Consider the following 26,919-nt stretch of genomic DNA (forward strand, 5'->3'; position numbering starts at 1 on the left):
CAACGTGATATAATCACATAAAATTACGCAGTTTAAGAGAGAAAATAGTTTTTTTTTTTTTATCAATCAAATTGTCTATTCCGCAAATATACATCTGTAATAATTTGCATTTAAAAAAAAAAAATATAATATATACCTACAATAATTATACCGAATGAAATATATATTTTCTTTCTTTTAATAAAAATTATAAAATAAATAACACTAGCAAAATGTTGAAATTAATTGAACTATTTTAAAATTTTATTATATAAAAAAAAAAAAATAAAAAAGAAAAATAATTATTTCGATATTTTTTTTACATACGACGAGCAAGTTTACGCTCGAGTTTTCGATGTTTTTTTTCAGTCATTTCTGGTTGTTGTTCCTCACTTCCTGAGGATAACCAAGGTTTAATTGCTTTACTCCAAAGCATCCAAAGTGCTTGTACTGGTGCCTGACAATCATAACATTAAATTAATAAAATATTTAATTGAAAAGATAACGAAATAATTAATTTAAAAATGATCAATTGAAGGAACAAAAATTATTTAACTTACCAAGAGTAACAAGAGCCAAAAATAATTTGATGTTAATGATAAAACTTGACTTGCTGACGTTAAAATAATTAAGTCTTTGATGTGTCTGAAAAATAATTACATATTATTATCATATTTATCAGAATCATTATACAAATGTATAATCAACATTTATTTTTTTTGTTTAATTATGTTGGCACTTACTCAGCAATTCCACCCTCCATGTTGAGATCAACACCAGAGTTAGAAAGCTGACCTGTTTCAGAGTACTGAGTCTTGGCCATATAAACCATAAATTGATAACATGCTACGTATACTATGGCAGTGATGATTGTCAATGTCTGAAAAGTAAATCATTTAATATCAAACTTATACATAATATTTATTGATTGATAAATAAATAAACAACTTACAATTGTTAACGTTGTAAATTCAAAAAACACCATCATTACAGTTAAATAAATTCCAACAGCAGCAAATACCATATTACGATAAAAACTTAATGTTGATACATTTTCCTCGACAATTTGTTTGGAACCTTTCGTTCCAACTTTGGTACTTTTTGTTGGAGGCTAAAAATAAATATATAAATTAATTTAATAACAAAATTTGAGTTCAAAATAACAAAAGGTTATGTTAATTAATTACAAAATATTCATCAATTTTTTTATGTAACTATTTATGAATTAACAAACTTGCTGTATCATCATTGATGTAATGACAGGTAAAAAATAATTATTTTAAAGCATTTTGTAAACATAGTTTGATTGATAAACAAAATATAAATAAATTGAGTAAATTTAAAAAATAAATATTAGAAAAAAGTGTCAAAAACTTACAGCCATTGTTGTTGTTGTTATTATTGATTAATATTTAATTATTGTTTGATGATAATGTAATAACAAAGTGATAGAAGCCAATGATTTTACACCAACATGTCATTGATCTTTTATTTCTCTTTTTATTTTTCTCTTTTTTTTGACACACGTGGATGTTTACAAGATATGATGTTGTCCAATAAATGAACTGTGTCAATTATAAGAGCCGATAAAATTAAAAGCTACTTGGCCAACAATCAGCTACTTGTTGACCAAGTTTTTTTTATTTTGTTTTTTAAAAAACCATTGAAAATACACCTTTAAGATTTTATTATGTACATTGACAGTAGACATTGTAAATAAAAATAAAATTAAATATTTAAATTATTAACAAAGGTCAAGAACATCAAAGAAAGATGTTACCTTTAAAATTATTTCTACGAAACATTAATCGACTTGGTGGACTGCCAAACAAGTACAGAGTGTTAAATCATTGTCCAAAAAAATTAATAAATTCACTGTGCACATTGACAACTAGAGATGATACACTTGCAGGATTCATCAAACATTGGGGTCAACGTTTTGAAGATGAGGGTATACCCGAGCCAATTTCTTCAATTGAACACATACTAGCACATGTTGTAGGAAGAACCAAAGTAATAAACATTACTAATTGTTTAACATATACAAACATGTAAAACTAATTACCTATTATTAAATTTGTTGAATGATTTTATTTTGCTTGAATGTAATTATTATTATTTTTTTATTTAGATAATTGATCTTGTGACTATTCATGATCAACGATTGACAGAAGAACAAATTAAAAAACTGGACAGGCTTTGTGAATGTAGATTAGCAAGGTATATTATTTATTTTTAATTAATAAATTATTTAAATTAATTAATGTCAATTTCTTTAGAATGCCAGTCCAGTATATAATAGGCGAATGGGATTTTCGAGATATAACATTGAAATTGGTACCACCAATATTCATACCAAGACCAGAAACAGAATATCTCATTGATTTTATTTTAAAAAGAATATCTGAAAATTCTTGGGACACATGTAGAGTACTAGAAATTGGCTGTGGATCTGGAGCAATATCTCTTGCTCTTGCTCATTCTTGTAAAAAAGTAAATTATTTAAATTTATAATTAAAAATAAAGCTCTATAAATAATAAACATAATTTTTTTTTTTGTAGATTAAATGTGTAGCTGTTGATCAAAATTCAGATGCTTGCAACCTTGCCAAAGAGAATAGAAAAAATCTTGATCTTGATGATCGAGTAGAAATAGTCAATGTAACATTGGAAATTGATGGAACTTTTAAATCTTCATCAGATGTATCACATATTAATTTTGATAATGAGAAATTTGATCTTATTGTCAGTAATCCACCTTACATACCTACCAAAAAAGTCATGGAGCTAGAGCCTGAAATTAAAATGTAATATTATTTTTAAATCTAATAAATAAAATCAAGATAAATTATATTTAATTATTTTTGTTTTAGATTTGAAGATATAAACGCTTTGGATGGAGGTCCTGATGGACTAAAAGTAATAAAACCTATTTTAAAATATGCATCAAAAGCTCTCACTCCAACTGGACATGTTTTTCTTGAAGTTGATCCAGAACACCCAGAATATATAAAATTTTTTACTGAAAAATTTAAAGATTTTCAACTTAAATATTTACATACATATAAAGATTTTTGCAATAACGATAGATTTGTAGAATTATCACGAGTGTATCCTTCTTTAAAAGTTGAAGGTAAAAATTAATTAATAAATATAATGGCATGTACAAGATTAAAAGAAGATTTATTAATTGGAAATGCACGTCATAGACTTCAAGAATTTCTTATAATGTTGGCTATTTGTAATACAGTTGTTGTCAATAGTCAATACACAGCCACATTGTGACATCATGAATTCAAGCGGGAAAAATCGACACTGTTGTGCCACAATATGCACGCAAAGAGAAGGAGAAGGAGAACGATTATGGCTGAAAAATAGTTATAGTTGAATAAGTATATAAAAAAATTTTATAAAAATATATATTAATATGAGAAATGTCAAATGTACAAAAACAATGTAAATCTTCAATTATTGTGTGAGAAATTTTCAATTTGTATTCTTATTTTATAATTGATATTTTGTTGTAACATATCGATGAATAATATTACATATTGTCAATAACTTGTAAATCATAACGTTTTTAAATAAAAAAAAAAAATTTTCTAACATTATTTATTAACATTCAACATTAAAAATATCTACTGCATTTTTAAGTAAGTATTGCCTGTAATACCGACCCTCTCTCGTTTATGGTCCCCCGCAACGAACTCGTTCCCTCATCGACACTTTAAGCTTCATTGCCGTAACGCCTAGAGGTTACTGGCATACATTCTGATCAATTCTGATCAATTCTGATCAAAATTTGAAAACTCTGACTGGTAAACATGAGAACAATGAGAAGGGTAAAGATGAGTAATAAATTCCAAAAATTCTTTGTGCCCTCGTGCTTATTGGGTGGAATATATATAGGGTATCGTATAATAAAATGGGACACAAACAACCTAGAGCAGAGGTAATTATTGATTTTTTTTTTTTTAAATAAAAAATATGAAAAAAAAAAGAAATTACGTATTAATTTTTTTGTTTTGTTTTGTCTGTTACAGGGTAGAAGCCAAAATGCACGAGTAATTATTAAATTTTCTCTTAAATAAAATGTAAAAAAAAAAAAAAATTATGTATTATTTTGTTGTTTTGTTTTGTCTGTTACAGGCTCAAGAGGGAACTTCAAAAACCAAGTAATTAATGAAAAAAAAATTACTCAATTATTGAAAAGTATGTAACTTGATTCAATAAAAATATAAAAATGATTAATTAAATAAAATAAAAAAAAATTTTATTCATTGAATTTACTTTTTTATTAATTTTATTTTATACACGTGGTTATGATGAATTTTATTTTTTAAATTATTATTATTATCTAGATCGATATTCAACTTGAATATATTTTATTTAATGAAAAACTAATTGACTAAAGTTGGATTAATTTATTTGACCAACTTAATTGATTAATAAATTTTGCAAAGAAACCACAATGCACTTCTAGAAATGTCTCGAATTTAACAAACAGAAGATTGAGGTTAGGTTTATTAATTATTTAACTTTTTTTTTTTTTTTTTTTTGTCTCAATATAAAAAAACGTATATAAAATGTATTCATTAACAATAACAGGCATTGATTATTATTTGTTGTTGTACTTGTGTTCAATGACACTTGGTAAATTAACATTACAAAAACTAGATAATGGTGAAACGTAAGTTGAATTCAGCAAAGCTACGTAAATCAGCTAGTTATTTATATCTCTAATAAACTGTTTATGACAAATATATATTATTAATTCCAACATAATTTATATTATTATTTCCTACATAAATTCTCAGTACATTCAATTGTAATTTGTAAGTTGTCTCTCTTGTTAAGCAGCTTAGTATAATTTTTCTGAGCTGCTTTTTTAAGTATTGGTCCAATTTTGATTGAACACACTCATGCTTCAGAATTTAGAAATAAAATAAATAATAATTTTTAGATGGCTAGTGCTGTTACGACGTACCTCGTTATTTTAATCCAATTTCAAAAAGCTGATGATACCAATCAATACAAATGACACAAGTAATATGCTAAAAAATGCAACTTTATCATTGGGAATATATATATTTTTTATTTAATGATAAATAATAGACTTGAAACATATATTTTTAATTTTTTTTCTTTATTTATTTGTAATCAATCAAATTAGTTACTAATTTTCATGTATCGACTATATAATTTTATTATTATTTTTGGTAATCGAAAGTTTTTTTTTTTTTTTTTATTTACATACTTACATCAAGTAACAATAATATTTACAAAGTTACTTTTTAAACGCACCCCTAATTATCCAGTTGCACCTGACTGCACGGCTCTTATTATATTTCATTCTGCTGTCTGCTGCTGTCAATCTGTCATTTTTGGTCATTCTGATTGATAACTCTGACTAAAATAGTAAAAATGGGTTTTCGTCTCCCAAATAATTTTGGTAAGACCTCGTTGATAATCGGTGGGGTATGTGGGGTATGTGGGGTGTACGCTCTAATAGAATGGGACCTGGATACCTACATGAAAAAGTAATTATTAAATTTTTTTTAAAATAAAATGTAAAAAAAAAAAAAAAAAAATTATGCATTAATTTTTTTGTTTTGTTTTGTCTGTTACAGAACCGAAGAGACCTATGGGAAACGCAAGTAATTTTTGAAAAAAAAATAACTTAATCATTAAAAAGTATGTAATTCAATTCAATAAAAAATAAAAATATAAAAATGATTAATTGAATAAAAAAAAAAAAAATTTATTCATTGGATTTACCTTTTTATTAATTTTATTTTATACACGTGGTCATGGTAAATTTTATTTTTTGAATTATTATTATTTAGATTAATTTTCAATTTGAATAGGTATATTTTATTTAATGAAAAACTAATTGACTAAAGTTGAATTAATTTATTTGACACAAACTTGATTGTTTAATCAATTTTGCAAAGGAACCACAATGCACTGCTAGAAATGTCTCGAATTTAACGAACAAAAGATTGAGGTTAGGTTTATTAATTATTCAATTTTTTTTTTTTGTCACTTAATATACAAAGACATATAAAATGTATTTATCAACAATAACAGGCATTGATTATTATTTGTTGTCGAATAAAATTCATGTTCAATGAATTTTAGAATCAATGACACTTGGTAAATTAACATTACAAAAACTAGATAGTGATGAAACGTAAGTTGGCTTTCATTATTCGAATTGATAAGCAATATTTATATTGATTAATAATTATCATTTAATATAAATAAAGAAGTTCTCTAATAAAATGTTTATAAAAAGATATACATTATTAACATTATTATTTTTTATTTTACGGTGTAAAGACCAATTACCAAGTGTGGATTACAGTTGACTTTAATGGTCCAGCACCAAGTATCGATTTTAACCCAGCTTTAAACCTATTGATTCCTGCAAATTAAGATGTAGGTATAATTATTATATTTTTTTTTCTTTGAATATTTGAATAATATAAGTACCTATGTTCTTTCTTTTTGGCTGACTTATTATAATAAAATTATAATAAAACGATTGTCATATTAATATTATTGGTTTTAATTATGAAATTCATAATTTATGATTTATAATTATATTATTAAATATTATTCAATATTTAATCACATATTAGTAGATCATTTCTACTAATAATATAAATAACTTGAGATGTTAATAGGTAAATTAAAATTTCTATTACCATGATCAAAGTTAAAAATTAAAAAATATAAATATACAATTGTTTATTGTAATCTAAAATTAATGACAAATAATCCCAGATTGTGTTGAGACCAAGCAGAACTGTTGAGTCTGACACAACGAAAACCAACTTACAATTTCCAACATAAATTCTCAATACATTTAATTGTAAGTTGACTCTCTTTTTCAGCAGCTTTAGTACAACTTTTCTGAGCTGCTTTCCAAGTATTGGTCCAATTTTAATTGAACACACTTATGCTTCAGAATTTAGAAAAAAAATAGAAAATAATTTCTAGATGGCTAGTGCTGATACGACGTAAACATATGCTAAAAAAAGACACAAGTAATATGCTAAAGAATGCAATTTTATTATTGAGAAATGTCTCATCTTTTCACAATTCAACTGCACTTGAAAGTTTTTAATGCTAAACAAAAAGAAAAAAATATATATTTATGTACATGTTTGTATTTTTAGGATAATATTTTGTTTTTTTTATTAAAATAAAAGAAATAAATTATGCGATAATAATTAAAATAAATAGTCAACATATTGACAATATAGTAACGTTTGATTTTTATTTCCTTCCAGCTGGGTATACGTTTTTGCTTGACTTATTTTTTAAATTAATTTATTTTTTATATTCAAAATCGGAATAAAACTTTATTTTGTCTGGTTTTTTTTTTTTTTATTTTTTGTAAAATATGTTTTGCTTTTTCCAGAAATAAATGGGTTAGTTGTTCGCAAGGATATTTGAACTGAATTAATACATTATATACATGTCTCGCGACAGGCTCAATGATACCGGGCTAATTGGATTCATTAAAAAAAAAGTTTTTTTTTTTTTTTTTTAAATTACAATTATAAATATAATATAATCATAATTATAATAACAACAACACCGTTGACTCAAAGTCGAGAATCACAATAACTATAAATGTTGAATATTTTTTTTTTTAGTATTTTTTTTTCTCCATTTTATGTGAATATAATATTTTGGTATTTTTTCTAATTTTTTTTTTTTCTTTTTAAAATTATAACTAAAATAAAATTTATCAAACAATACTTTATTTAGTTTTTTTTTTGTTTATAATTAAAGATTTTTTTCTTAATAATTAAGAAGAAAAGTACGATTTCGTTTTGTTTTTTAAATTTTTAAAATGACTACCAAATATTGATATTTCTGATTTGTTTATGTTTATTGAACATAAAATAATACCAATACTTTTTTTTTTTTATACTGTGACAATATATAAATACAATAAAATATTTTTACGTAAACATAAACCGGGCAGCCAATCAATATTATAATTTTTTAAAAACCATTGCATCAGTTCAATCATAAACGTGCCCGGTAACGAGACGTCTGTCACAGCCTAACAAATAAATCGCATTTATTTCTTGAGTCACGTGCGTAAGGCATAATTTTATTAATAATTGTTTTATTTATTTATTTTTTTTTTGTATTATTATCATAATAGTCTTCGCACGTTAATCAAGATATTTACAATCTCGTATACTGATATACCAAACACAATAAAATTCTTTCATTGACCTCTCATTAATTAATCTCAACGACATTACAATTTTATCTCGGACCGACAATAATTTTTTTCGTAGAAATATTATCAATAACTTTTTTTAAATAAATATTAAATTACTCTGCGTCAGCCTACTCGTTTAATTTTTCTTCATCTTTCAGTGCGCGTTCTCATAAATATATATATAATATAGCTATATTTTTTTGTTTACAAATTTGTTGTATAAATTCGAGGATCGTGGAACAACACCGAGGGGAGCTGGGATTCGTTTCGTTAATTTTTTTTAGCTTTTAAAATTATCATGTCAACGTCCATTAAATTGCCAAGTCCATTATTTAATATATATATATTTTTTATTATAAATAATTGAAATTATTAATTTTTTTTTATTGACTACCTGGCTCGTCACCGTGGACGGTTGTGATTTTCGCTGATTTGCTGATTTGTAATGAAGCCTCAGCGCAGCCTTCTTTTGATACTGAAATAATTTTTAATCTTGGACATAGTAGTGATGTTAAATCTGTATTATTATTTGCTGTTGTTGTTGTTAATGTTGTAGAAGTAGTTGGTGTTACGGTTGTTGATGCTATTGTTATTGTTGTTTTTTCTGTTATATCATTATCTTGATTTTTAATTATATTTCGTGCACATTGACATGGACTTGTATGATGATGCAATCGAGAAAAACATTCACTACAAACCCTGACTGGATTATAAAGTTGTTCACTTGGTAAAGGCGTTGAATTTTCAGAACAATCAGCACAAAATATTCTACCACAGCATCTGTAATTATTTTTAGATAAAAAAACATTTGTTAAACTGTTTAAATTTAATTTTTTTTAAATACTTGATAAATATTATTATACCTGCAATGATGTTTGCGTCGACCAAGCCAAAATTCCGAAATAAAATTTTATTATTGAATCGAAAAAAAAGTAATTATGTTATATTTAATAAAGTTTAAACAACACTTGATTCGCTTATCTTTTTTTTTTTTTTTAATTCTCAAAGTAGGCTTATAAAACAGTTAGTCATTTATGTCAAATATATTATTTGAAAAAAAATATATAAATCATAGATTATTATTAAAAACATCTGTTAACACACTTGTATGAAAATCTACAATAATATTCAAATTTCAACACATTTCAACAAAAAAATAATCTTAATTAATATTTTTTAGTTTGCTGATTGAGCATGTGTTTTTTTTCTACGACTTGGAGATGACAGTTAATGACAGTACATACTAAAATAAATAATAATAAATAACAACAGAGACAAGGACAAGCGGCATTGTCGGTAGAAGAGAGAATAGATAAAATTACTGTATAAATTAAACAACAGGTGGCACTGACAGCACTGCAAACAGCTGCAAATAATTTGAAATCAAATTTAACTCTTTTTTTTTTATGTCTCTTCCAAAAGGCTAGAGATAAGCCTTCTCCTCACTTCTCCTACTCTTCCTCAAAGCCGGTAGCCCCTTCTCCCAAAGTAACTTTCACTTTTCGTATCATTTCGTATCATATACAGTTACTAAATTACTATTACTATTAGTTACTATTACTATTACAGTTACTATTTATTATTTAAAATAAAATTCATGAAAATCGTGAGCACCATGTCACAGTAAATAATTATTATCTATGACATTGCAAAAATTAAAAACATTACGTAATTTAAATCAATTTGTGGATAAAAAAAAAAAAAAAAATTACTAATGGGTGTGTGATAAGTTGAGAACCGATGGAAAGTCGCTGAATGGAGAATTTAAAAAGTTTTTTTATTCCACATTAATATTAGCGTTTGTATACATCTGTGTAATGATAATTTTTTTTTTTTTTAATTTAAAATTTGCGAGTTTGGTAAAATTGCCGGCTTGTAAAATAGCGCGCGCGCGACTCTCCATGGCGATTGGCGAAGCTGTTTTTCCGGTGGCACTGCAACGTGGCAGTGCATCGTGATCCGTGCTCTTTTTGTCTGAATAATTGTGAATAATATTTGTACGTCTTTTATTTTAATATCTATTTTTTATTCAATTTTTTTGTTCACGAAAAAAAAAAAAAAAAAAAAAATTGAGCGATGAACTTACGGATGATACGTGCCACGCCCCAGTGCCAAGAGTTGTGTGTGTTTCTGTGTGTAGATAAAAGAAACATGTATATATAAAAAAGAAAGTACATGTAAGTACATATAAGTACCAACTTGCATCTCTACATACAGCTACTTGCATCTCTACTTGCATCTTTAGTGAGAAGTGACTACGAACAAGCGCTCGTATAATTTTCATCGCATTCATTCGCTCATGGACTCCATAAAACTAAACTTGGCTAATTAAAAAAATATATTAAATTATTTACAAAAATTTTCGACGTTTTATATTATTATTAATAAAACAATTTGTGTACAACGATGAGGTTATTTTTTGTTGATTTAAAAAAAAATAGTGATTATAAAAAACGTGTTAAAAAAAAAAATAGCATATCTATGAATCATTGGAGTTTCTATGTGGAACGAATGGAGTTGTGGGGACAAAATTTTTTCGACAGAAAAGTTCGGAGGCTAGCCGTATTTTTCATATTAAACTCAATTTTAAACCAATTTGCGCATTCGTAGGAATTTTTTCCGTATTTTTCTCGTGATCCTGAGAAAATTTCCTATAAGAAACCAACAAAAAAATTAAATTGTGCATGTGATGAACAGTATGCCGGCCAAAAGCAAGCATCATCATTATTAAAAAACGCATCATCAACAACATCATCAGCAAACGCAACACATTAGAAGCCAAGCTGGAGTAACCTGCACACCACAATCTTATAACACCGCTGTAGCCAATCGTACATACGTCACTCATGCCTGTAAGTTTTTTTTAATCATCCCACGGAGAGAAATTTCCAACAAAAATTGTTGTGATAGCACAATAAAAAGGTGGCCAAACTGAATTCTCGTAGAAATTGTTAAGTTTATAATAATATTTGTTCTCTTTAACATATTTTATTATGTGTTCTACAAAAATTGTTAAACAGCACAACAATTTTTAGTGGACCTACAATTTTTATTATATGTATTATAATTTTTGTTAATCAGAAAACAAATTTTGTTAGTGGTTGAATAATTTTTATTGAACAGCACAATAATTTTTATGGTCCAGCAATATTGATTTTCTAACAGTTATTGTAGCGCAGTGGAATAAATTTTGTTGCGCCAGCATAATAAAATTCGTTGTGCTGTGTTTAACAAAATTTATTTGCTGGTAAAACAGTTTTTGTTAAATTCTCATTTGACCACCTTTTTGTTGTGCTAGTACAACAATTTTTATTAGGTGCGTTCTTTCGTCAATTTTTTGTTGATGCACCACATGACATTTTACTTGATTCCTTAACTTCTGCTCAAATGCGGGGTCATGATGCGCCAACAAAAAATTGACGAAAGAACGCACCTATTATCATTAAGACACGCATACTATCAAGAACCTGTCAGTATAGTGAATATATTTTGGACAGAAGGGCACTGAAAATATTTTTTATAACCATATGGCATATGTAGATGTGCACCCTCTCGGGCCCAAACTATGTTCGACGATGGGATTTTCTTTCAACCTTAAGATGAAAAAAAAAGAAAGTTTTTTTTTCTAACGAAAATTCTGCTAAATAATTTTACACAGATGAAATATTTCAAAGGGGCGTTTACTTCGGCTTAGCACAATAGTCACGTAGGGCTAATATCCAAATTCGGGAGTATAAGAATTCAGGCCCGTAGCACTCCCGCGGTGAGGGACAAAATAAGGGACTTATAGTTTCACGGAACTGAATTCACCTAGGTCCCGTGGGCCGATGGCAAAAAACTTGCACGGAACCGCATCAGCCAAATACCTGTTATATGGGGAATATCCGACTTCAGTGCCGTGGTAGTCCTTTAGAGCCATACCACGTTGCACTTACTCCCTACCGTTCTAATAGACACCCGTCCACAGGTAAGCCAGGTAAAAAACACGAATTATAAACTACATTAAAAATAGTAAGCGAGCTAGATTATTTTTTTTTAATGTATTTTAAATATAAAAAAAAAATCCATACCAAAAAAAAAAAATTGTCAAAGGGGTTAAATAAATTAAAAATTAAATTGAATTGTAGAGTAATGTGGGGGCTGAGCGTCACTCTGTAATCCCTACCCATACCATTGGGTGCAACGTGTTATGGGTCTAGAAGACTACCAAATAACAGGTATTTGGCCGATGCGGTTCTGTGCAAGTTTTTGTCTATCAGCCCACCATCTATTAGTTTTAATTCGTAAAAAGCTAGATTTTTTGCTTAGCCGCTAGATATTTTACCTAGCCTCAATTGTAGCCAAACAATCAATATCTACGTCCATTTGAAATAAGGTACTTATATTTTTTAGCTCGTCATTTTATCTTTCTCCTTTCAATCTCGGTGGTTTTTTTTTTTTTTTTTTAATTCCCCACTTGATTATTGACTTGACTATTGGCTAGGTATTTTCTTACCAAGTCTATTGATAGATTTATTTTAATTTTAGGTATATAAAACATTTATCATTATCTACTTCAAGAGTTGGTATCATAATACATGACGATAACTCTTTTTTAACTCAAATTTTAAATTTAACTTTTTTTTTTTTTATTATTTCTTTTCCAAAAGTGAAATTTAATTTTATTATCTTGACAACTGATGTATAATTATTATACATATACAGTTACTATTTATTATTTAAAATAAAATTCATGAAAATCGTGAGCATCATATCATTGCAAAAATTAAAAAAGTTACGTAATTTGAATCAATTTGTGTGGATAAAAAAAAAATTACTAATGGGTGTGTGAAAAATTGAGAACCGATGGAAAGTCGTTGAATGGAGAATTTAAAAAATTTTTTTATTCCACATTAATATTAGTGTTTGTGTAATGATCTGTGTATAATGATAATTTTTTTTTTATTCGAAATTCGCAAGGTCGGTAAAATTGCTGGCTTGAAAAATAGCGCGCGCGCGACTCCCCACTGCGATTGACGAAGCGGTTTTTCTATTCCTTTTCTATTTCTATTCCTTGTCTATTCCTTTTCTATTTCTATTTCTATTTCTATTTCTATTTCTATTTCTATTTCTATTTCTATTCCTTTTCTATTCCTTGTGTTGTGGTGGCAGCACATCGTGATCCGTGATCTTTTTTGTCTGAATAATATTTTATTTAATGTTAAAACTTATAATAAAAAAATATAATAAAAATTTATTATATTTCAGTGGAGAATGGGGATGAACTAACGGATGTTACGTGTCGCGCCTCTTGGCCTAGCAACACCAGTGCTAAAAGTTGTGTGTGTTTATGTGTGTAGATAATACATGTATACATAAAAAAAGTACATGTAGAGTGAGTGCCGAGTGGTGTTTGAACTGTAAAGTGTGTAAACTGTCTTTTCAAATTTCATCGTCGTCGCTCATCGACTTGCATCGACTCCCATAAAACATAACTTGGCTATGGCTAGTTAAAAAAATATATTAAATTATTTAAAGAAATTTCTAACGTTTAATATTATTATTAACAAAACGGGTTGTGTAAAACAACGATGAGGATAGTTTTTTTTTTATTTAAAATAAATATAGTGATTATAAAAAACGTCTCTATGTGGAACGATAGGAGTTGTGATGCTAAAATTTTTTAGTTATAAGTTATAAGTAATAAAAGTTCGGAGGCTAAATTGTGTTTGTGAGCAGTATGCCGGCCAAATATCATGATCAACAATCGCAGCAGAAACAACTACAGCAACATCATCATCAAGAACAGCAGCAGCATAATCAGCAAACCCAACATATTTTATAACACCGCTGTAGCCAATCGTGCATACGTCACTCATGCCAGTAAGTTTTCTTTAAACATCATATTATCATTAATGAGTATATTGATACGTTAAAATAAATTGATGCTTGCAAATATTATTATTTATCTGACCGAGCCGATGAGGCCAGGTGTAGGACAAACTTTTTGTACACGGCACAATTTTTTTTTAACGCGTCATCGAAGCTTCTTTCCGTCCGTGGCCTCGGATAATGACCGGGTTTTTTTGGCAATAATTTCGTCATTTCCCAATTACTATTATTAACATTAGCTACATCTATTTTATAACTTGATTAAATATTTTTTTTTTCTAAATTTATTTATCATTATGATTGATTTTAAAAAATGCTAAAATAATTGCAAAAGCTACCGGCAACGCATGGCAAATTTTGAAGTTAGACTGTGTTAAACGCGTTGCAATAATTATCCCCCCAATAGCCACGTATAAGCCTAGACATTTTAAATTCTTTTTAATCTTTCCAAGTATTACAAATATTTTTTCTTTTTTTTCTAAATTGATTTTAACAATTTTAAAAATTATTTCCATACTAATCTCTACTAGCATTATTATATTTCTTAAGTCGTCGACATTTTGGCTTTCTCCCCACCAATCTCTTTTTTCATTCCCCACTTGATTCTTGGCTTGACTATCGGCTAGGTATTTTCTTACATAGTCTATTGATAAGTTTATTTTAATTTTATATATATAAAACATTTATCATTATTATTATCTACGTCAAGCGTAATCTTTTTTTTTTTATTATTATCACAAAACATGACGATAACGTACAGGCTGTTTTTAAATTCCAACCATCATTCATTACCAAATAATGAAGTATAAGATTAAGGGAAAAAAAAATTATTGACTTGGGTTTTTCCATCTAATAAAATAATCATGACAAATGTAATTTTTTTTTTATCATTAGAAAAATAGCAGTTAAGAACATCCTCATATATAACATCTATAGATGTATTAATTCTTGGGAAAAAAAAACAATTTGATAACCCTTTTTTTCCTCGTTACTCGGCGGGAGAGAAGAACGACGACCTCGAGGATTTTTTTTTTTTTTTTTCGAGTGGTGAGGTAATATAAAAGGAAAACTTGAGTGACGTGTGTTGAATTGGTTTATTCGTACATATATATATTTGATTAGCTAAAACAGACTAAAGTGTGCAGCAAATATCCGAAGAGAACCGAATTTTGCCGAGAATATTCGGTAATCGGTACTAGTCGTTACTTAAAAGCGCGTACATAGTCCACGTACATGTGGCAATCAAGTTCTTCATTTACGTTTATCAAAAAATTTATTATTATTTTAAAAAATAATATTATTATAACAACAATAACACCCAAACGTTATCTTGCTTGTTTTTTTTTTTTTTTTATTAATTAAAAACTGGGTTTTTATAAAAGACTGAATATACATTCAAATAAATTTTGAGTATAAAAATATAAAACGTTAATTTTCATTATTAATATATTGACAATATAGTTTGACATTATTTTTTTTTTAATTAAATGAGTAATTAAGTGAGTTAGTTTTGTTATTTATACTCATGTTTATTTTGGAGCATATGTTAAAAATAATTTTCATTATTAAAATAGATTATTAAAAAGCTTTGAATAGTTTTAAATGCGAGTGACATTATTTAATATTGTTGAACGAAAGTGAAATATTTTTTTTAATGATATATTTGTGGTGTAAAAAAGTGAGCAAAATTATCAATTAATCAGGGTTAATTTTACTTTTTTTTCTCGTGTCAGTACGGCTTATCGCTTACACACATTTTAATAATATTCATGTGTGTTTTTTTTTTAAATGCAATAGTTAAATATTCTCTCGGTTACTGACTGTATATCCCTTAATTTTCTAACTCACTCTTCGTACTAACTCTCATTACAGCTGAGGTTTACGTAATTTTTTTATAATTAGCAAAAAAGCACAGATATAAATTGTTATTTAGTATTTTATTATTTTTTTTATGAAAGATAAACAAAGAGCCCAGAATCATTTAAATTAATCAGTCAATATAACAGTATAAATTTTATTCTAAATTGTTGATAGTGAAAGCAAGTGTTTACAATTGGTAAGTCTTTACTCTCATAGTCTCGAAGTCAAATAAGCAAGGCCTTGCCGGTTTTTAATTGTTAGTAGTGAGTAAATTGTTATTGTATTTATTATTATTCTAATTAATCTTTGCGGCTTCCTAATGGAGCTAAAATTAGCGCCCGACAGTTCCGCGCTCACTTAGAGTTAGCGAAATAGAGTATAGTCTAAACATATGAGAAGCGTGTGGATTTTTTTTTTTTGTTTATGGTGTTGTCGTGGCCAAGGGAAATTGTTTAAAAAAAATTTATATATACCATTATTCAGAGGATGAAAAAAGCTACAAGAAAACCACCATGAACTTGGGGATCTAGAATTAATTATGGTGGAAATCGACCGCGCGCCCAGAAAAACGTAGAAATAAAATTGAAAAAGTATTTCTGCGCGGTCGATTCCACCTTTCATACTAATTCTAGATCCCCAAGTTCATGGTGGTTTTCTTGTAGCTTTTTTCATCCTCTGAATAATGGTATATATAAATTTTTTTTAAACAATTTCCCTCGGCCAAGACAACACCATCAACAAAAAAAAAAAAAATCCACGCGCTTCTCATTTGTATAGGCTATACTCTATTTCGCTAACTTTAAGTGGGCGCGGAACTGTCAGGCGCTAGTTTCAGCTCCATCGATACCGACGAGACTTCCAGTCGATACTCTCGGTCTCGGTATCGTTTTATTGACTGAAGACGGCTCCGTGAAGTTGGCGCACAACTTCAACGTAGAAACTTCATATAAGGCTTAAAAGAAAGCTCTGAATTTGTAGTATTTTGTAGTAAAAAAATTAGAATTTGTAGTTCAGTAATAAAGGGTTAAAAAAAGGGTTAAAAGCAATTTTCTTCAAAAAATCGACTAAGGACGTTGTATATAGGTCAAAAATATTCGTCAGAATTTGTAGTAATTTGTAGTGAAAAAATTAGAATTTGTAGTTCAATAGTTTTCTCGGAAAAATCATTTATTTATTAAGGTATTTATAAAACGAGTTTATTAATGGAAAATTATCGTGAAAATTATCAAACTACAAATTATAATTTTTTCACTACAAATTGCAGTAAGTCTTTCTGCATTAAAATAATATTACAATTTTCGTTTTCGACAATAAACAAAAAAGTTATGCATTTGTTTATTAATATATCAAATTTTAAATGTTAATTAACTTTTTTAATTATTGTTCAAAATCAAAATAAAAATGTCTATTCGATGCAAAGAGACCTGCTGTAATTTGTAGTGAAAAAATTGAAACTTGTAGTTGAATCTATCGTTCGGAAAAAAATTTTCCCCGGAAGATAGGTTTTTTTTTTTATTTTTTTTTTACTCCAAAATGTTTAAATAAATATAACTTTTTTTATTATCAATATAATATTATTCTATAATGTCAGTTAGGTGCAGGAAGGCTTCTAGAAAATTGTAGTCAATAAATTGGAATTAGTAGTTCAATAGTTTTCCCGGAAAATTAATTTGTTTATTAAGGTATTTATAAACAAGTTTATTTTTCTTGAAAACTGTGAGACTACGAATTTTAATTTTTTTACTACAAATTGCAGCAGGTTTCCTTGCATTGAATAGACATTTTTTTTTTATTTTAAATAATAAATAAAAAGGTTAATTAATAATTATTATCTGATATATTAATAAACAAATGCATAACTTCTTTGTTTATTGTCCAAAATGAAAATTGTAATATTATTTTAATGCAGAAAGACTTACTGCAATTTGTAGTGAAAAAATTATAATTTGTAGTTTGATAATTTTCACGAAAAATAAACTTGTTTTATAAATACCTTAATAAATAAATTATTTTTCCGGGAAAACTATTGAACTACAAATTCTAATTTTTTCACTACAAATTCTGACAAAGATTTTTGACCTATATACAACGTCCTTAGTCGAATTTTTGAAGAAAATTGGTTTTAACCCTTTTTTTAACCCTTTATTTTTGAACTACAAATTCTAATTTTATTACTACAAAATACTACAAATTAAGAGCTTTCTTTTAAGCCCTATATGAAGTTTCTACGTTGAAGTTGTGCGCCAACTTCACGGAGCCACTGAAGACGATCTCGGTCTCGCGTCTCGCGAAGCCCTATTTATTTAGAATGGTCCTCGATGTAGTGATTTATTTTTAACTTGGTATGATCGATTACCAACAAGGTCGTTATTTGTCGACAAGTTGTATATAAAATATATCCAAAGATATCCAGTTGGCTTTTACCCAGAAATAATTTTATATGCTGAGGATTATTTGATACAAGTTTAAATGCAAAATTAACTTATCAATATGTATCATTCTTAGAATTAAAAAAAAAAAATTAAATTAAAATTGTGGAAGCTCTCCAGAGTGTTCAATGTTCATCAGGTGGAATAACATTAAATATATAAATTTTAATCTAAAAAAAATAATATTTGAGGTCAACTGATAATACTTTATGATAAAACGCTTTTGTGTTATCTTAAAAGAAAAAATTTTTTTTTCATTAAATTATATCTTGTTTTACATTATTCGTTTTATTCATTTTTATTCATTTTTTTTTTTCTAAATAAAAATGATCTTTGACATTTTCGTTCAAGTCTAGTACAAAGTAGTTTCTTGAAAATAATTTTTTTTTATCCTTTGACAAGTTTAAAAAAAAAAAAAACATCACAATGTGAAGAATAATGAATTTTTTATTTTCATTTTTTAGACAGACAGTTAATAAAAAAAGCTCTTTGAAATTTAATTCTTTTATGTTGAATCATAATAGTAATAAAAAAATATAAAAAATAACAAAAAAAAAAACTAGTGTTCTTATAAAAACATTTTATTGTCGCAATTAACTGTATAGAAAAAAAAAAAAAAAAGATATAAATTTTTTACATTGTTTAAAGAAAAAAAAACACTAAAAATTTTGAATATTAATTAATTTTTTTTTTTTTAATTTTAATATATAAAAATTATTTTTAAGTACCTCGAAATGTCAATGAAAATTAATTATTTTTATTTATTTTAATTAGATTATTCAATTGACGATAAAATTTAAACCATTTAAATTGTCCACCTTATTAATTTAATTAATTTTAATTATTTGAAATTTGCGATATTAAATTAGCTACATATTTTTTGTAATATTTTAAACAAAAATTAATTAAATAATTATTTGTACCTCTGTGTGTTGATAAATATATATTTATCAAAGTTCAGTGGTGCTTTGAGTCAAGTTTTTAATGGCAAAGTAAGGTCATGTATATATCTTGCTTGTATACAAGTAGGATCAAGTCTTTTCAATTTCTACAATCGCTCAGTATGCGTTCAAACATTTCAAACATTGACATAGACGGTTTAAAAAATTTCTCTCTATTGTCAAATGAATTTACTCCGATATCACACTGGAATTATAAAATTATTATCATAAAATTTTGTGAAATATATTATTATAAAATATAGTTTAAATAAACAATGTCAAGAAAACAATTTTTATTCTATTTTCAAATAAATCAAACAATAATAAATTCAACAAAAAAAAATATTGATATCGATTTTTGTAGTATCTTAAATTGAAGTTTTCAAGTTAGTCAGTTGCTTCAACACCACAATCAAAAAAATTCTTTGTCAGTACTAAAACTTTGTATGGAAAATTTCAACAACAATATTAAATTTCATTTTTTTTTTATAAAATGAAACAAAAATCATATCATATTACGTTACCTAATCTTTGGTTTTTTGCACAGACCAGTATTAACCATATACGGATATATTGTTGTAAATTTAACATTTGATTCTCGATTACCCATTAATATACGAACTTCATCATTCAATGCTTCCATCATACCTAAATTCAAATATATATCAAATTATTCATCAAAACAAACATTTTATACAAAATTTAATTTACCTCTTACAGCAAATTTTGAGCCACAATAAGGTCACACCGGCCATTGACGAAAAGGCAACAATATGACCATGATTATTATTAATCATACTTGGTAAAAATGCTTGATTCATCTTTAAAAATAAAATAATAAAACAAATAGAATGACTATTTAAAAGACTAATTTTTTGAGCAATAGAAAGTGCATTTATATATTTTATAAAATATTTATTTAGATTTTAAATCATCATAACCACGATGACTAATTTTTTTACCAGCAATTTGACAACCAAATGTTATTGCTGATTGTAAAACACTTTGATTTATAAATGCTGTTTTACTATATTCAGAACTTTCAATATCTTTATTGTGTGTTATTTTTTGACAGTCTATAACATCTGTTGTTACTTTGATCTCTTTAGACTTTGACTCATTTTTCATATCATTATTTATACTCATTGATTTTATATAATTGAGATAATGGATAACAGCTGCGATAAATGTATCCCCAGCACCAAGTGAATCGACAATTTTAAATGGTGAAAATGCTGGTGATTGAATTATACCATCAGGTGTTTTTGTCATTGTTCCTCTGTCACCCCAAGCACAAATAATTGTTGCTCTTTTTTAAATAGAAAACAATAAGAGAAGAAAATAAATATAATTTATTAAAGTACGTTTTTTTCTTTCACAAAAAGAAGAATATATTTCTTAAATCTCCAGATTTAACATCTCGAGTGATACTTCGAAGTGTTTCACTCATGTTATTACAACCTCTTGATTGAGCAAAATCTTTAGCTAAAAAAACAACATCTGCATATGCCAATAAATCCAATAATTCAGAATTTGGTTTTTCCAATTCAACACTTATTGTTATTTTTGAACAATCTGAATTTTCAAATGTTAAACATGATTTATTGTAGTCTTCAATATACTGTATCATTGTCAAAACATTTGATATATTTCGACCCTAAAAAATAGTTGATATTTTTATTAAAAAATTTATAATTTTACAATTTTAATTTACCTCAAAATATATCCAACTATAATCATCAAATTTAATTTTTTTAAAATCATCAAAACTAAGTTCTGGCAAATTTGGATTATGATGTAGAATTGTTCGTGTTCCTGAGTTTAATGATAAAATTACTGTAGGTATAAGACAACTAGGATTTTTTAATCGTGGACAATGTGAATAATTAATATTATATTTTTCCATATCATCTTGGAGAAATGCCAAGTGATGTCCACCAGTTAAAGTTCCTAGAAATTCACATTGGCTACCAAGAAGTGATAAAACTGTGCAATCATTTGATGCATTACCACTACACCTCGTTGCCATCGATAATCTATACATCTATAAACAAATTAAATTAAATATTTAAATTTCAAACTTATATCTTGTTTTTATATATTTTACCTTGAATCAGAATCTTCTTCAGGAAAATTTTTAACTGTTTGTACAATGTCAATACAAACAAGACCAACACATAAAATTTTTGGTTTAAGTATTTCTGCTGTTGGTGGTGGTGATGATGATCCACCAACAATTTTTTCATAAACTGAAACAAATGTTTATTGATGAAATTATTTTTAAAACTGATGACACGTTAAACTTTGGCTATAAAAACATATTATATTTTAACAGTTAAACTTTCAACAAATTTTTCAATATGTGATGATGATATTGAATTTGTTGTTGTTGTTTTATTATCAGATGATTGAATATATGTATTTGTTATTGTCGATAATTGATTATACGTTTGTTGTAAACCATAAGGTGTTGTATAATAATTATTATTATCATTTAATTCAGGTTGATATTTATTATTAAACATTAAATAGTTCAACAAATCTTGATATTAAATGGAAAGAAATACGTCATTTTGAAGAACGTGAATTTATTAAACAAACAAATAATGCTGCAACAATAAATTACTGATAAAAATATAACGAATAATTTAATTCCATATTAATCAACACGTGTATTAAATTAACAACTAATGAAGCATTTGGTTACATAAATGCATCGTATATTAAAAATTTAACACAATGGAGAATGTCATTTATTGTAACACAATCACCAAGGTGGTTTTATAATAATAAATTAGCATTATAATGATTATATAAAGAATATGTAATATTTTATTTTTACGGAGGCGAAGCCTTACGTATTGAAATCACTCGCAAAAAATAAATAATGTTCATATCTTCTAAACTATTTAAGATAGAGAGTTTGAAATAGGCTTAAATTAAAGGTATTGAAAAGATCTACAGCCAAGGATATGAAAGAAAAAATTTGGATTATTAGTTAATTAATTATTGATAAAAATAGATAATGAAAAAATTTTAAACTCGAAATATTAAGAAAACTAAGAACAAATCATGGATGCAATTTTTTGCCAGGATGGTTTTTTTTTTAAAACTCTACAAGATTACGATATTTTTTTTTTTTTATTGTTGCTAGAAATTTGTTAATAAACAGAATATCAGAATTTGTGTTTTTTTAAGCACTTCATAACTTTTTTTAAAATTATCTCACGAGTTCTATTTGGTCTTAAAATTTTCCTCATCAAAATCTCTACAGCCAAGGCTATATTTGAAAATATTAAAACCACCCATTTTCAATTGTAAGACGACTGTTTATAATAATAGGTGTCATCGCAAACTTTGTAATGAATGAAGGGCCTTTAAAAAGTTGGAAATATTCAATTTTATACAAAAAAAGACGTTTTGAATTTATAACAAAAATATTACAAATGTGTAATTTCCACAATAACATTTAAAAAAAAAATTTTTATAACTGTGTAGAAAAATTAATAATTATTATATTGAGAATCAATGAAATTTAAAAGAAAAAATAAAAATTATTTCAACAATGATTGGTTGTTAATTTGAACAACAAAATAAAAAAATTCTATACACTTGAATATTACACAATTACTTTTTTTTTTTTTTTTTCTATGTTTTCAAAGCAAAAAAGTCAAAATTTTTATTCTTTATAAGTCAACGTATTAATGGTTTTCTTTAGTACTAAAAAAAAAAATTATAATCAAGTTTGAGCTTATCAAAACAATGGTCATGATGAAAATCAAAATAAAGAAAAAGAAAATATATATATATGAATATTTTAAATAGATTTGAAAATTCATAAAAATTCAAGTTATCAATTTAAATTATTTCTAATTATATAAAAATTATTATTGAGGCATATTTGACATAATTAGCATTGCTAATTATATTTTTTTTCTCATCTATATTTTCTAATTGAAAAATTAGTGGTCAATGATTATTCAAGCTCATATTTTGTTTTTTTTTTTTTTTACATTATTTGTTGGTTTATCCTCAGCAACTGGAAGTAGTGGTACTTGTCTGTCTTCACTTGTTGATCTGCTACTGTTCTTCATTGATCCATCATTTTTAATCTCGTTTTTGATATCCTGATTAAGTCCAAAAAGACCACCTGATGTCAAACGTGCTACTTTGACACGTAAGTCTTTAATAATTTTTGATGCACCATTTGATGGTACCTTTATTCCTGTTTTTCTTATTTTAGCTGGTTTTGGTCCGTCATCCTTCAAGTCACATGTTAAATGACGGCTATTTCCACTTTTTGATAGTAAATTTTGATGATACTTTAATTCATCAAATGCTCTATTCCATGCTGTTGATCTTTTTATCTAAAATAACAATTAATTCAAGTTTTTATTATTGTCATTTAATGATCACTGGTTGGAGAGTTTCTTTGGTGTATTGTTATTTTTATTCCATCCCATATCTTCTGTGTCATCTCAGGATCTGTGCTTCTTCGTATCGACATGTTGATTTTCTGTAAATTAATAAACATTTTAAATCATTGACTTGACCCTCATCATCAACAATCATCATACAGTTATTATTTTTGGATAAAAAAAAAAAGCCCACATGTCATAAATAATTACCCACATCATCAAATACTTTTTTACTTTAAATTTATATCAACTTTAAAAACAGTTTTAAAATAGACACCACAAAGACAAGTACAAAATGAATACAAGTGTTATAACAACAGCTGCAACAGCATTAATTATTTCAAGTTTAATATCATTAACAATTATTATTAAAAGAAAGTTTAAACTTTTAAAAAGTTCATCACATTATTTCCTAGCAATATCTGATACACTCAGTAGTTTAATGACAGCTGTTATTTTGATTTTAAATAAATTTGAAACAACAAAATCAAACACATCACAATTGTCAAATGATCTACATTTCCTGAATTTAATAAAGACACTCGAACAGAATAATGGAACTGTGTCATTGGACACTATGGAGACACAAGAATTTAATAATTGTAATTTTAAAACAATCCTAATGCATTATGCAATATTTTTTATTCCATTTGCAAATACATTTATTTCATTGTTGAGTGTATCGTTTCAATGTAATTTTGATGTAACATGTGTTCAAGCAAAGTGTGGAGAAATTATTGATAGCTCATTGAGCGAAAGTGAAAAGTTGATAACTAATTCATCATCAAAAAGAAGAAAAGCATTAACGAGTTTGAGTATTGCAAGTCAATGGATAATACCATTATTTTTAACTGGAATATTAAATCTTGCAAATTGGGAAAATAGTGATAATATTTTGCGATCAAATGAAATGTTTTGTACATTTACAACTAATTTTCCATTTGATAATTGCTATGATGATTTTGATCAGGACAATATATCAAAGACAATTCAACTAGACACAGCTGATGATAAAAATTATATTGAGCAATTGACTCTTTTGGAAGATCCAAATAATTCAAGTCCGGAAATTGATCAAGTTGTTTCAAAAATACACGGAATTGTTGAATCAGCCATTAACACTTCAAGTTCAATAAATGAAAATTCACAAAGTTCATATGAACCGGAACAGCTATCAACTGTCGTCAAGTTTATGAACCTAAAATTAACAGAATCAAATCAAGATGAACAAGATGAAACAAAATTATTTGAAGCGTTAATTAAAAATAGCACAATTGATTCAACAACTCCAAGTTATTTGCCAGTAGAATCAACAACACAAATTACAATTCCAAGTTCAACATTACCAATGAATAGATTTAACAACAGCATCAAATCAAATCAACAAATTTATGCTGATATTATTAAAAAGATAAGCTCTGCTAGTAAAACCATCAATGTCAAAGATAAAAAAAACTATTTACAATATGAAAAACGATTGAAAAAGCAAATGTATCATCTTGATAATAAGCTATTCAACAATAACAGCACAAAATCATCAAACTGTATGGCGAATCAGTGTTTTATATCAACAAAATTTTTGCGAATCCATATGTTTATATTGTTAATTTTGATATATTTAATGCCGATAGTTTTATCAACAATATTGAACATGAGAGCAAGATACATATGCTTGAATATTCTAGAAAAATTATTCATATCAAATGTCGTTGATAATGGCATTAACAAATCAACAATGAACAACAATAAATCAACAACGGCCCGTTGTTTTACAGACAGTAGTGAAGATGATGAAAAAATAAATGATAATATAAAAAATATTATCTATAAAGAAACTCAAAAAGTCCAAGAGTTATCAGACATATTTAGAAAATCATTGATGCTTGCAGTAGCATTGTGGACACCAATGTTCCTTCGAATATTGATGAAAGTATTTATATGTTTTGATATACCAAAATGGATAACAAATATTCTTTATTTAACGGCAATATCATTTGGCATTATTAGAAATGCCTTGAATCTTCAAATCATCAAAATCCATGAGGCAATTTATGAATCCTGCAAAAATAGAAATAGCATACAGCCAATTATACCAACAATATCACAAGCATCATCATCAAAATGATGATTAAATAATAATAAAATAATATATTAATTTACCAAAATAGTGTTAGATAGGATATTAATAAAATTATATTAATAATTTTTATTTCCAACTGATTTATCAGCGTAGCCACTAACACATGTTCCACTTGTTTCAAGAAAATATACACGCTACACACTTTAATCGATTATTTTTAAACAAAAAGAAGCTTTTATTTAATAATTAAAATGATAAACTAATAATTACCAAAAATATTGATGTTCCGGTGTATAAATGTTGTAAAAATTATGAGACACGAGTCCTTGAACATGGATCAACTGCGAAATCAAACTTGCCAAGTGCCTCTCTCTACTTACAAAATTATTCTTTTTTTTTTTTTCCTCGTTGTCTTTCTCTGTCTGGCTTCCGTGATTTTTACTTTTTTTATCTCTAGTTTTTATGATGGTTTATAATACACCTTGATCAATCAATCGTGTGGCATACTTAATACTATTTTTGTCAATGTAAAATAACAGTAATAACAATTAGAAATTATGTTTTTTTTTATTTTATTATATAGCCGAAGGTTTTAATAAAAATATTAATATTATACATTACAAGTTAGCTTTGTCAAAAGCAAGTACGTCACACGAGAACACGATATTGTACTGGACTTTATTATCACGATGTTAACTTTTTTTTTTTTTTTTCTTTTTTTGGAATCTAGAGAGAGATACATATGTAACCGTGTGGGTTTATCTATTATTATCAGACATTACCTAAACAATGCGCACGCAACTTATTTATTATTGTTGTTATATTGTTAACAACAATATCAACAATAATATCAAAGAAATTTCTTTTATTTACATGAAAATTTAATAAGGATAATTTTGATTTTAGTTTCATTATGATATTGGATAATTTATTGTATTTTTTTTTTAAATAAATAATGATGTTTTAGGAGGATCATGCAGGTGTTTTTTTTTTTTTATCGATTGTTTATAATAATTTGGTAGCTTTAAAAATTATACCGTTATTATATAGGTATAATCAAACAATTATTTAAATCATGGAGTAATTATAA

At 26.4% G+C, this 26,919-nt stretch overlaps 3 protein-coding genes, 1 long non-coding RNA gene and 1 pseudogene across 8 annotated transcripts in view; 3 read left to right on the forward strand and 2 right to left on the reverse strand.

Moving 5' to 3' along the window:
• Positions 1 to 20: 20 nt before the first annotated feature.
• LOC122860049 (transmembrane protein 208-like) lies at positions 21 to 1,543 on the reverse strand. The gene is made up of 6 exons (XM_044163691.1): positions 1,358 to 1,543; positions 932 to 1,090; positions 723 to 859; positions 540 to 624; positions 307 to 436; positions 21 to 94 (listed from the first exon to the last, which is right to left on the reverse strand). The coding sequence occupies exons 1-6, from the start codon at positions 1,361 to 1,363 to the stop codon at positions 63 to 65; spliced, it is 549 nt and encodes a 182-aa protein (XP_044019626.1). The 5' UTR covers positions 1,364 to 1,543; the 3' UTR covers positions 21 to 62.
• A 124-nt stretch (positions 1,544 to 1,667) lies between these two features.
• LOC122860038 (MTRF1L release factor glutamine methyltransferase-like) lies at positions 1,668 to 3,578 on the forward strand. 2 transcript variants are annotated; one of them, XM_044163680.1, is made up of 6 exons: positions 1,668 to 1,992; positions 2,111 to 2,199; positions 2,259 to 2,472; positions 2,542 to 2,786; positions 2,853 to 3,112; positions 3,189 to 3,578. In XM_044163680.1, exons 1-6 carry the CDS (start codon positions 1,753 to 1,755, stop codon positions 3,206 to 3,208), a joined length of 1,068 nt encoding a protein of 355 aa, XP_044019615.1. In that variant the 5' UTR covers positions 1,668 to 1,752; the 3' UTR covers positions 3,209 to 3,578. The 2 variants fall into 2 exon arrangements, with proteins under 2 accessions (XP_044019615.1, XP_044019614.1); XM_044163679.1 differs by having other exon boundaries at positions 3,230 to 3,578.
• A 121-nt stretch (positions 3,579 to 3,699) lies between these two features.
• Positions 3,700 to 4,223, forward strand: LOC122860039. Its single transcript, XR_006374416.1, has 3 exons — positions 3,700 to 3,931; positions 4,023 to 4,043; positions 4,129 to 4,223. It is a non-coding gene; the product is annotated as an uncharacterized LOC122860039 (long non-coding RNA).
• Positions 4,224 to 10,112: 5,889 nt separating this feature from the next.
• The window catches only part of LOC122860033 (phospholipid-transporting ATPase VB-like), a 28,278-nt gene continuing 11,471 nt past the window's right edge, over positions 10,113 to 26,919 (forward strand). The window contains exons 1-2 of one of the 4 annotated variants that reach the window (XR_006374414.1): positions 10,113 to 11,082; positions 13,478 to 14,092. The gene's annotated coding sequence lies outside the window, so the exon portion shown is untranslated. Of the gene's footprint in view, positions 11,083 to 13,399; positions 14,093 to 26,919 lie in introns of those variants that run through there. The other 3 variants (XM_044163672.1, XM_044163674.1, XM_044163673.1) reach the window with 3 other exon arrangements.
• On the reverse strand, positions 20,246 to 23,425 carry LOC122860029 (annotated as a pseudogene).

This window comes from Aphidius gifuensis, unplaced genomic scaffold (genome assembly GCF_014905175.1).
Source record: "Aphidius gifuensis isolate YNYX2018 unplaced genomic scaffold, ASM1490517v1 Contig3, whole genome shotgun sequence".
Classification (NCBI taxonomy): Eukaryota; Metazoa; Arthropoda; class Insecta; order Hymenoptera; family Braconidae; genus Aphidius; species Aphidius gifuensis.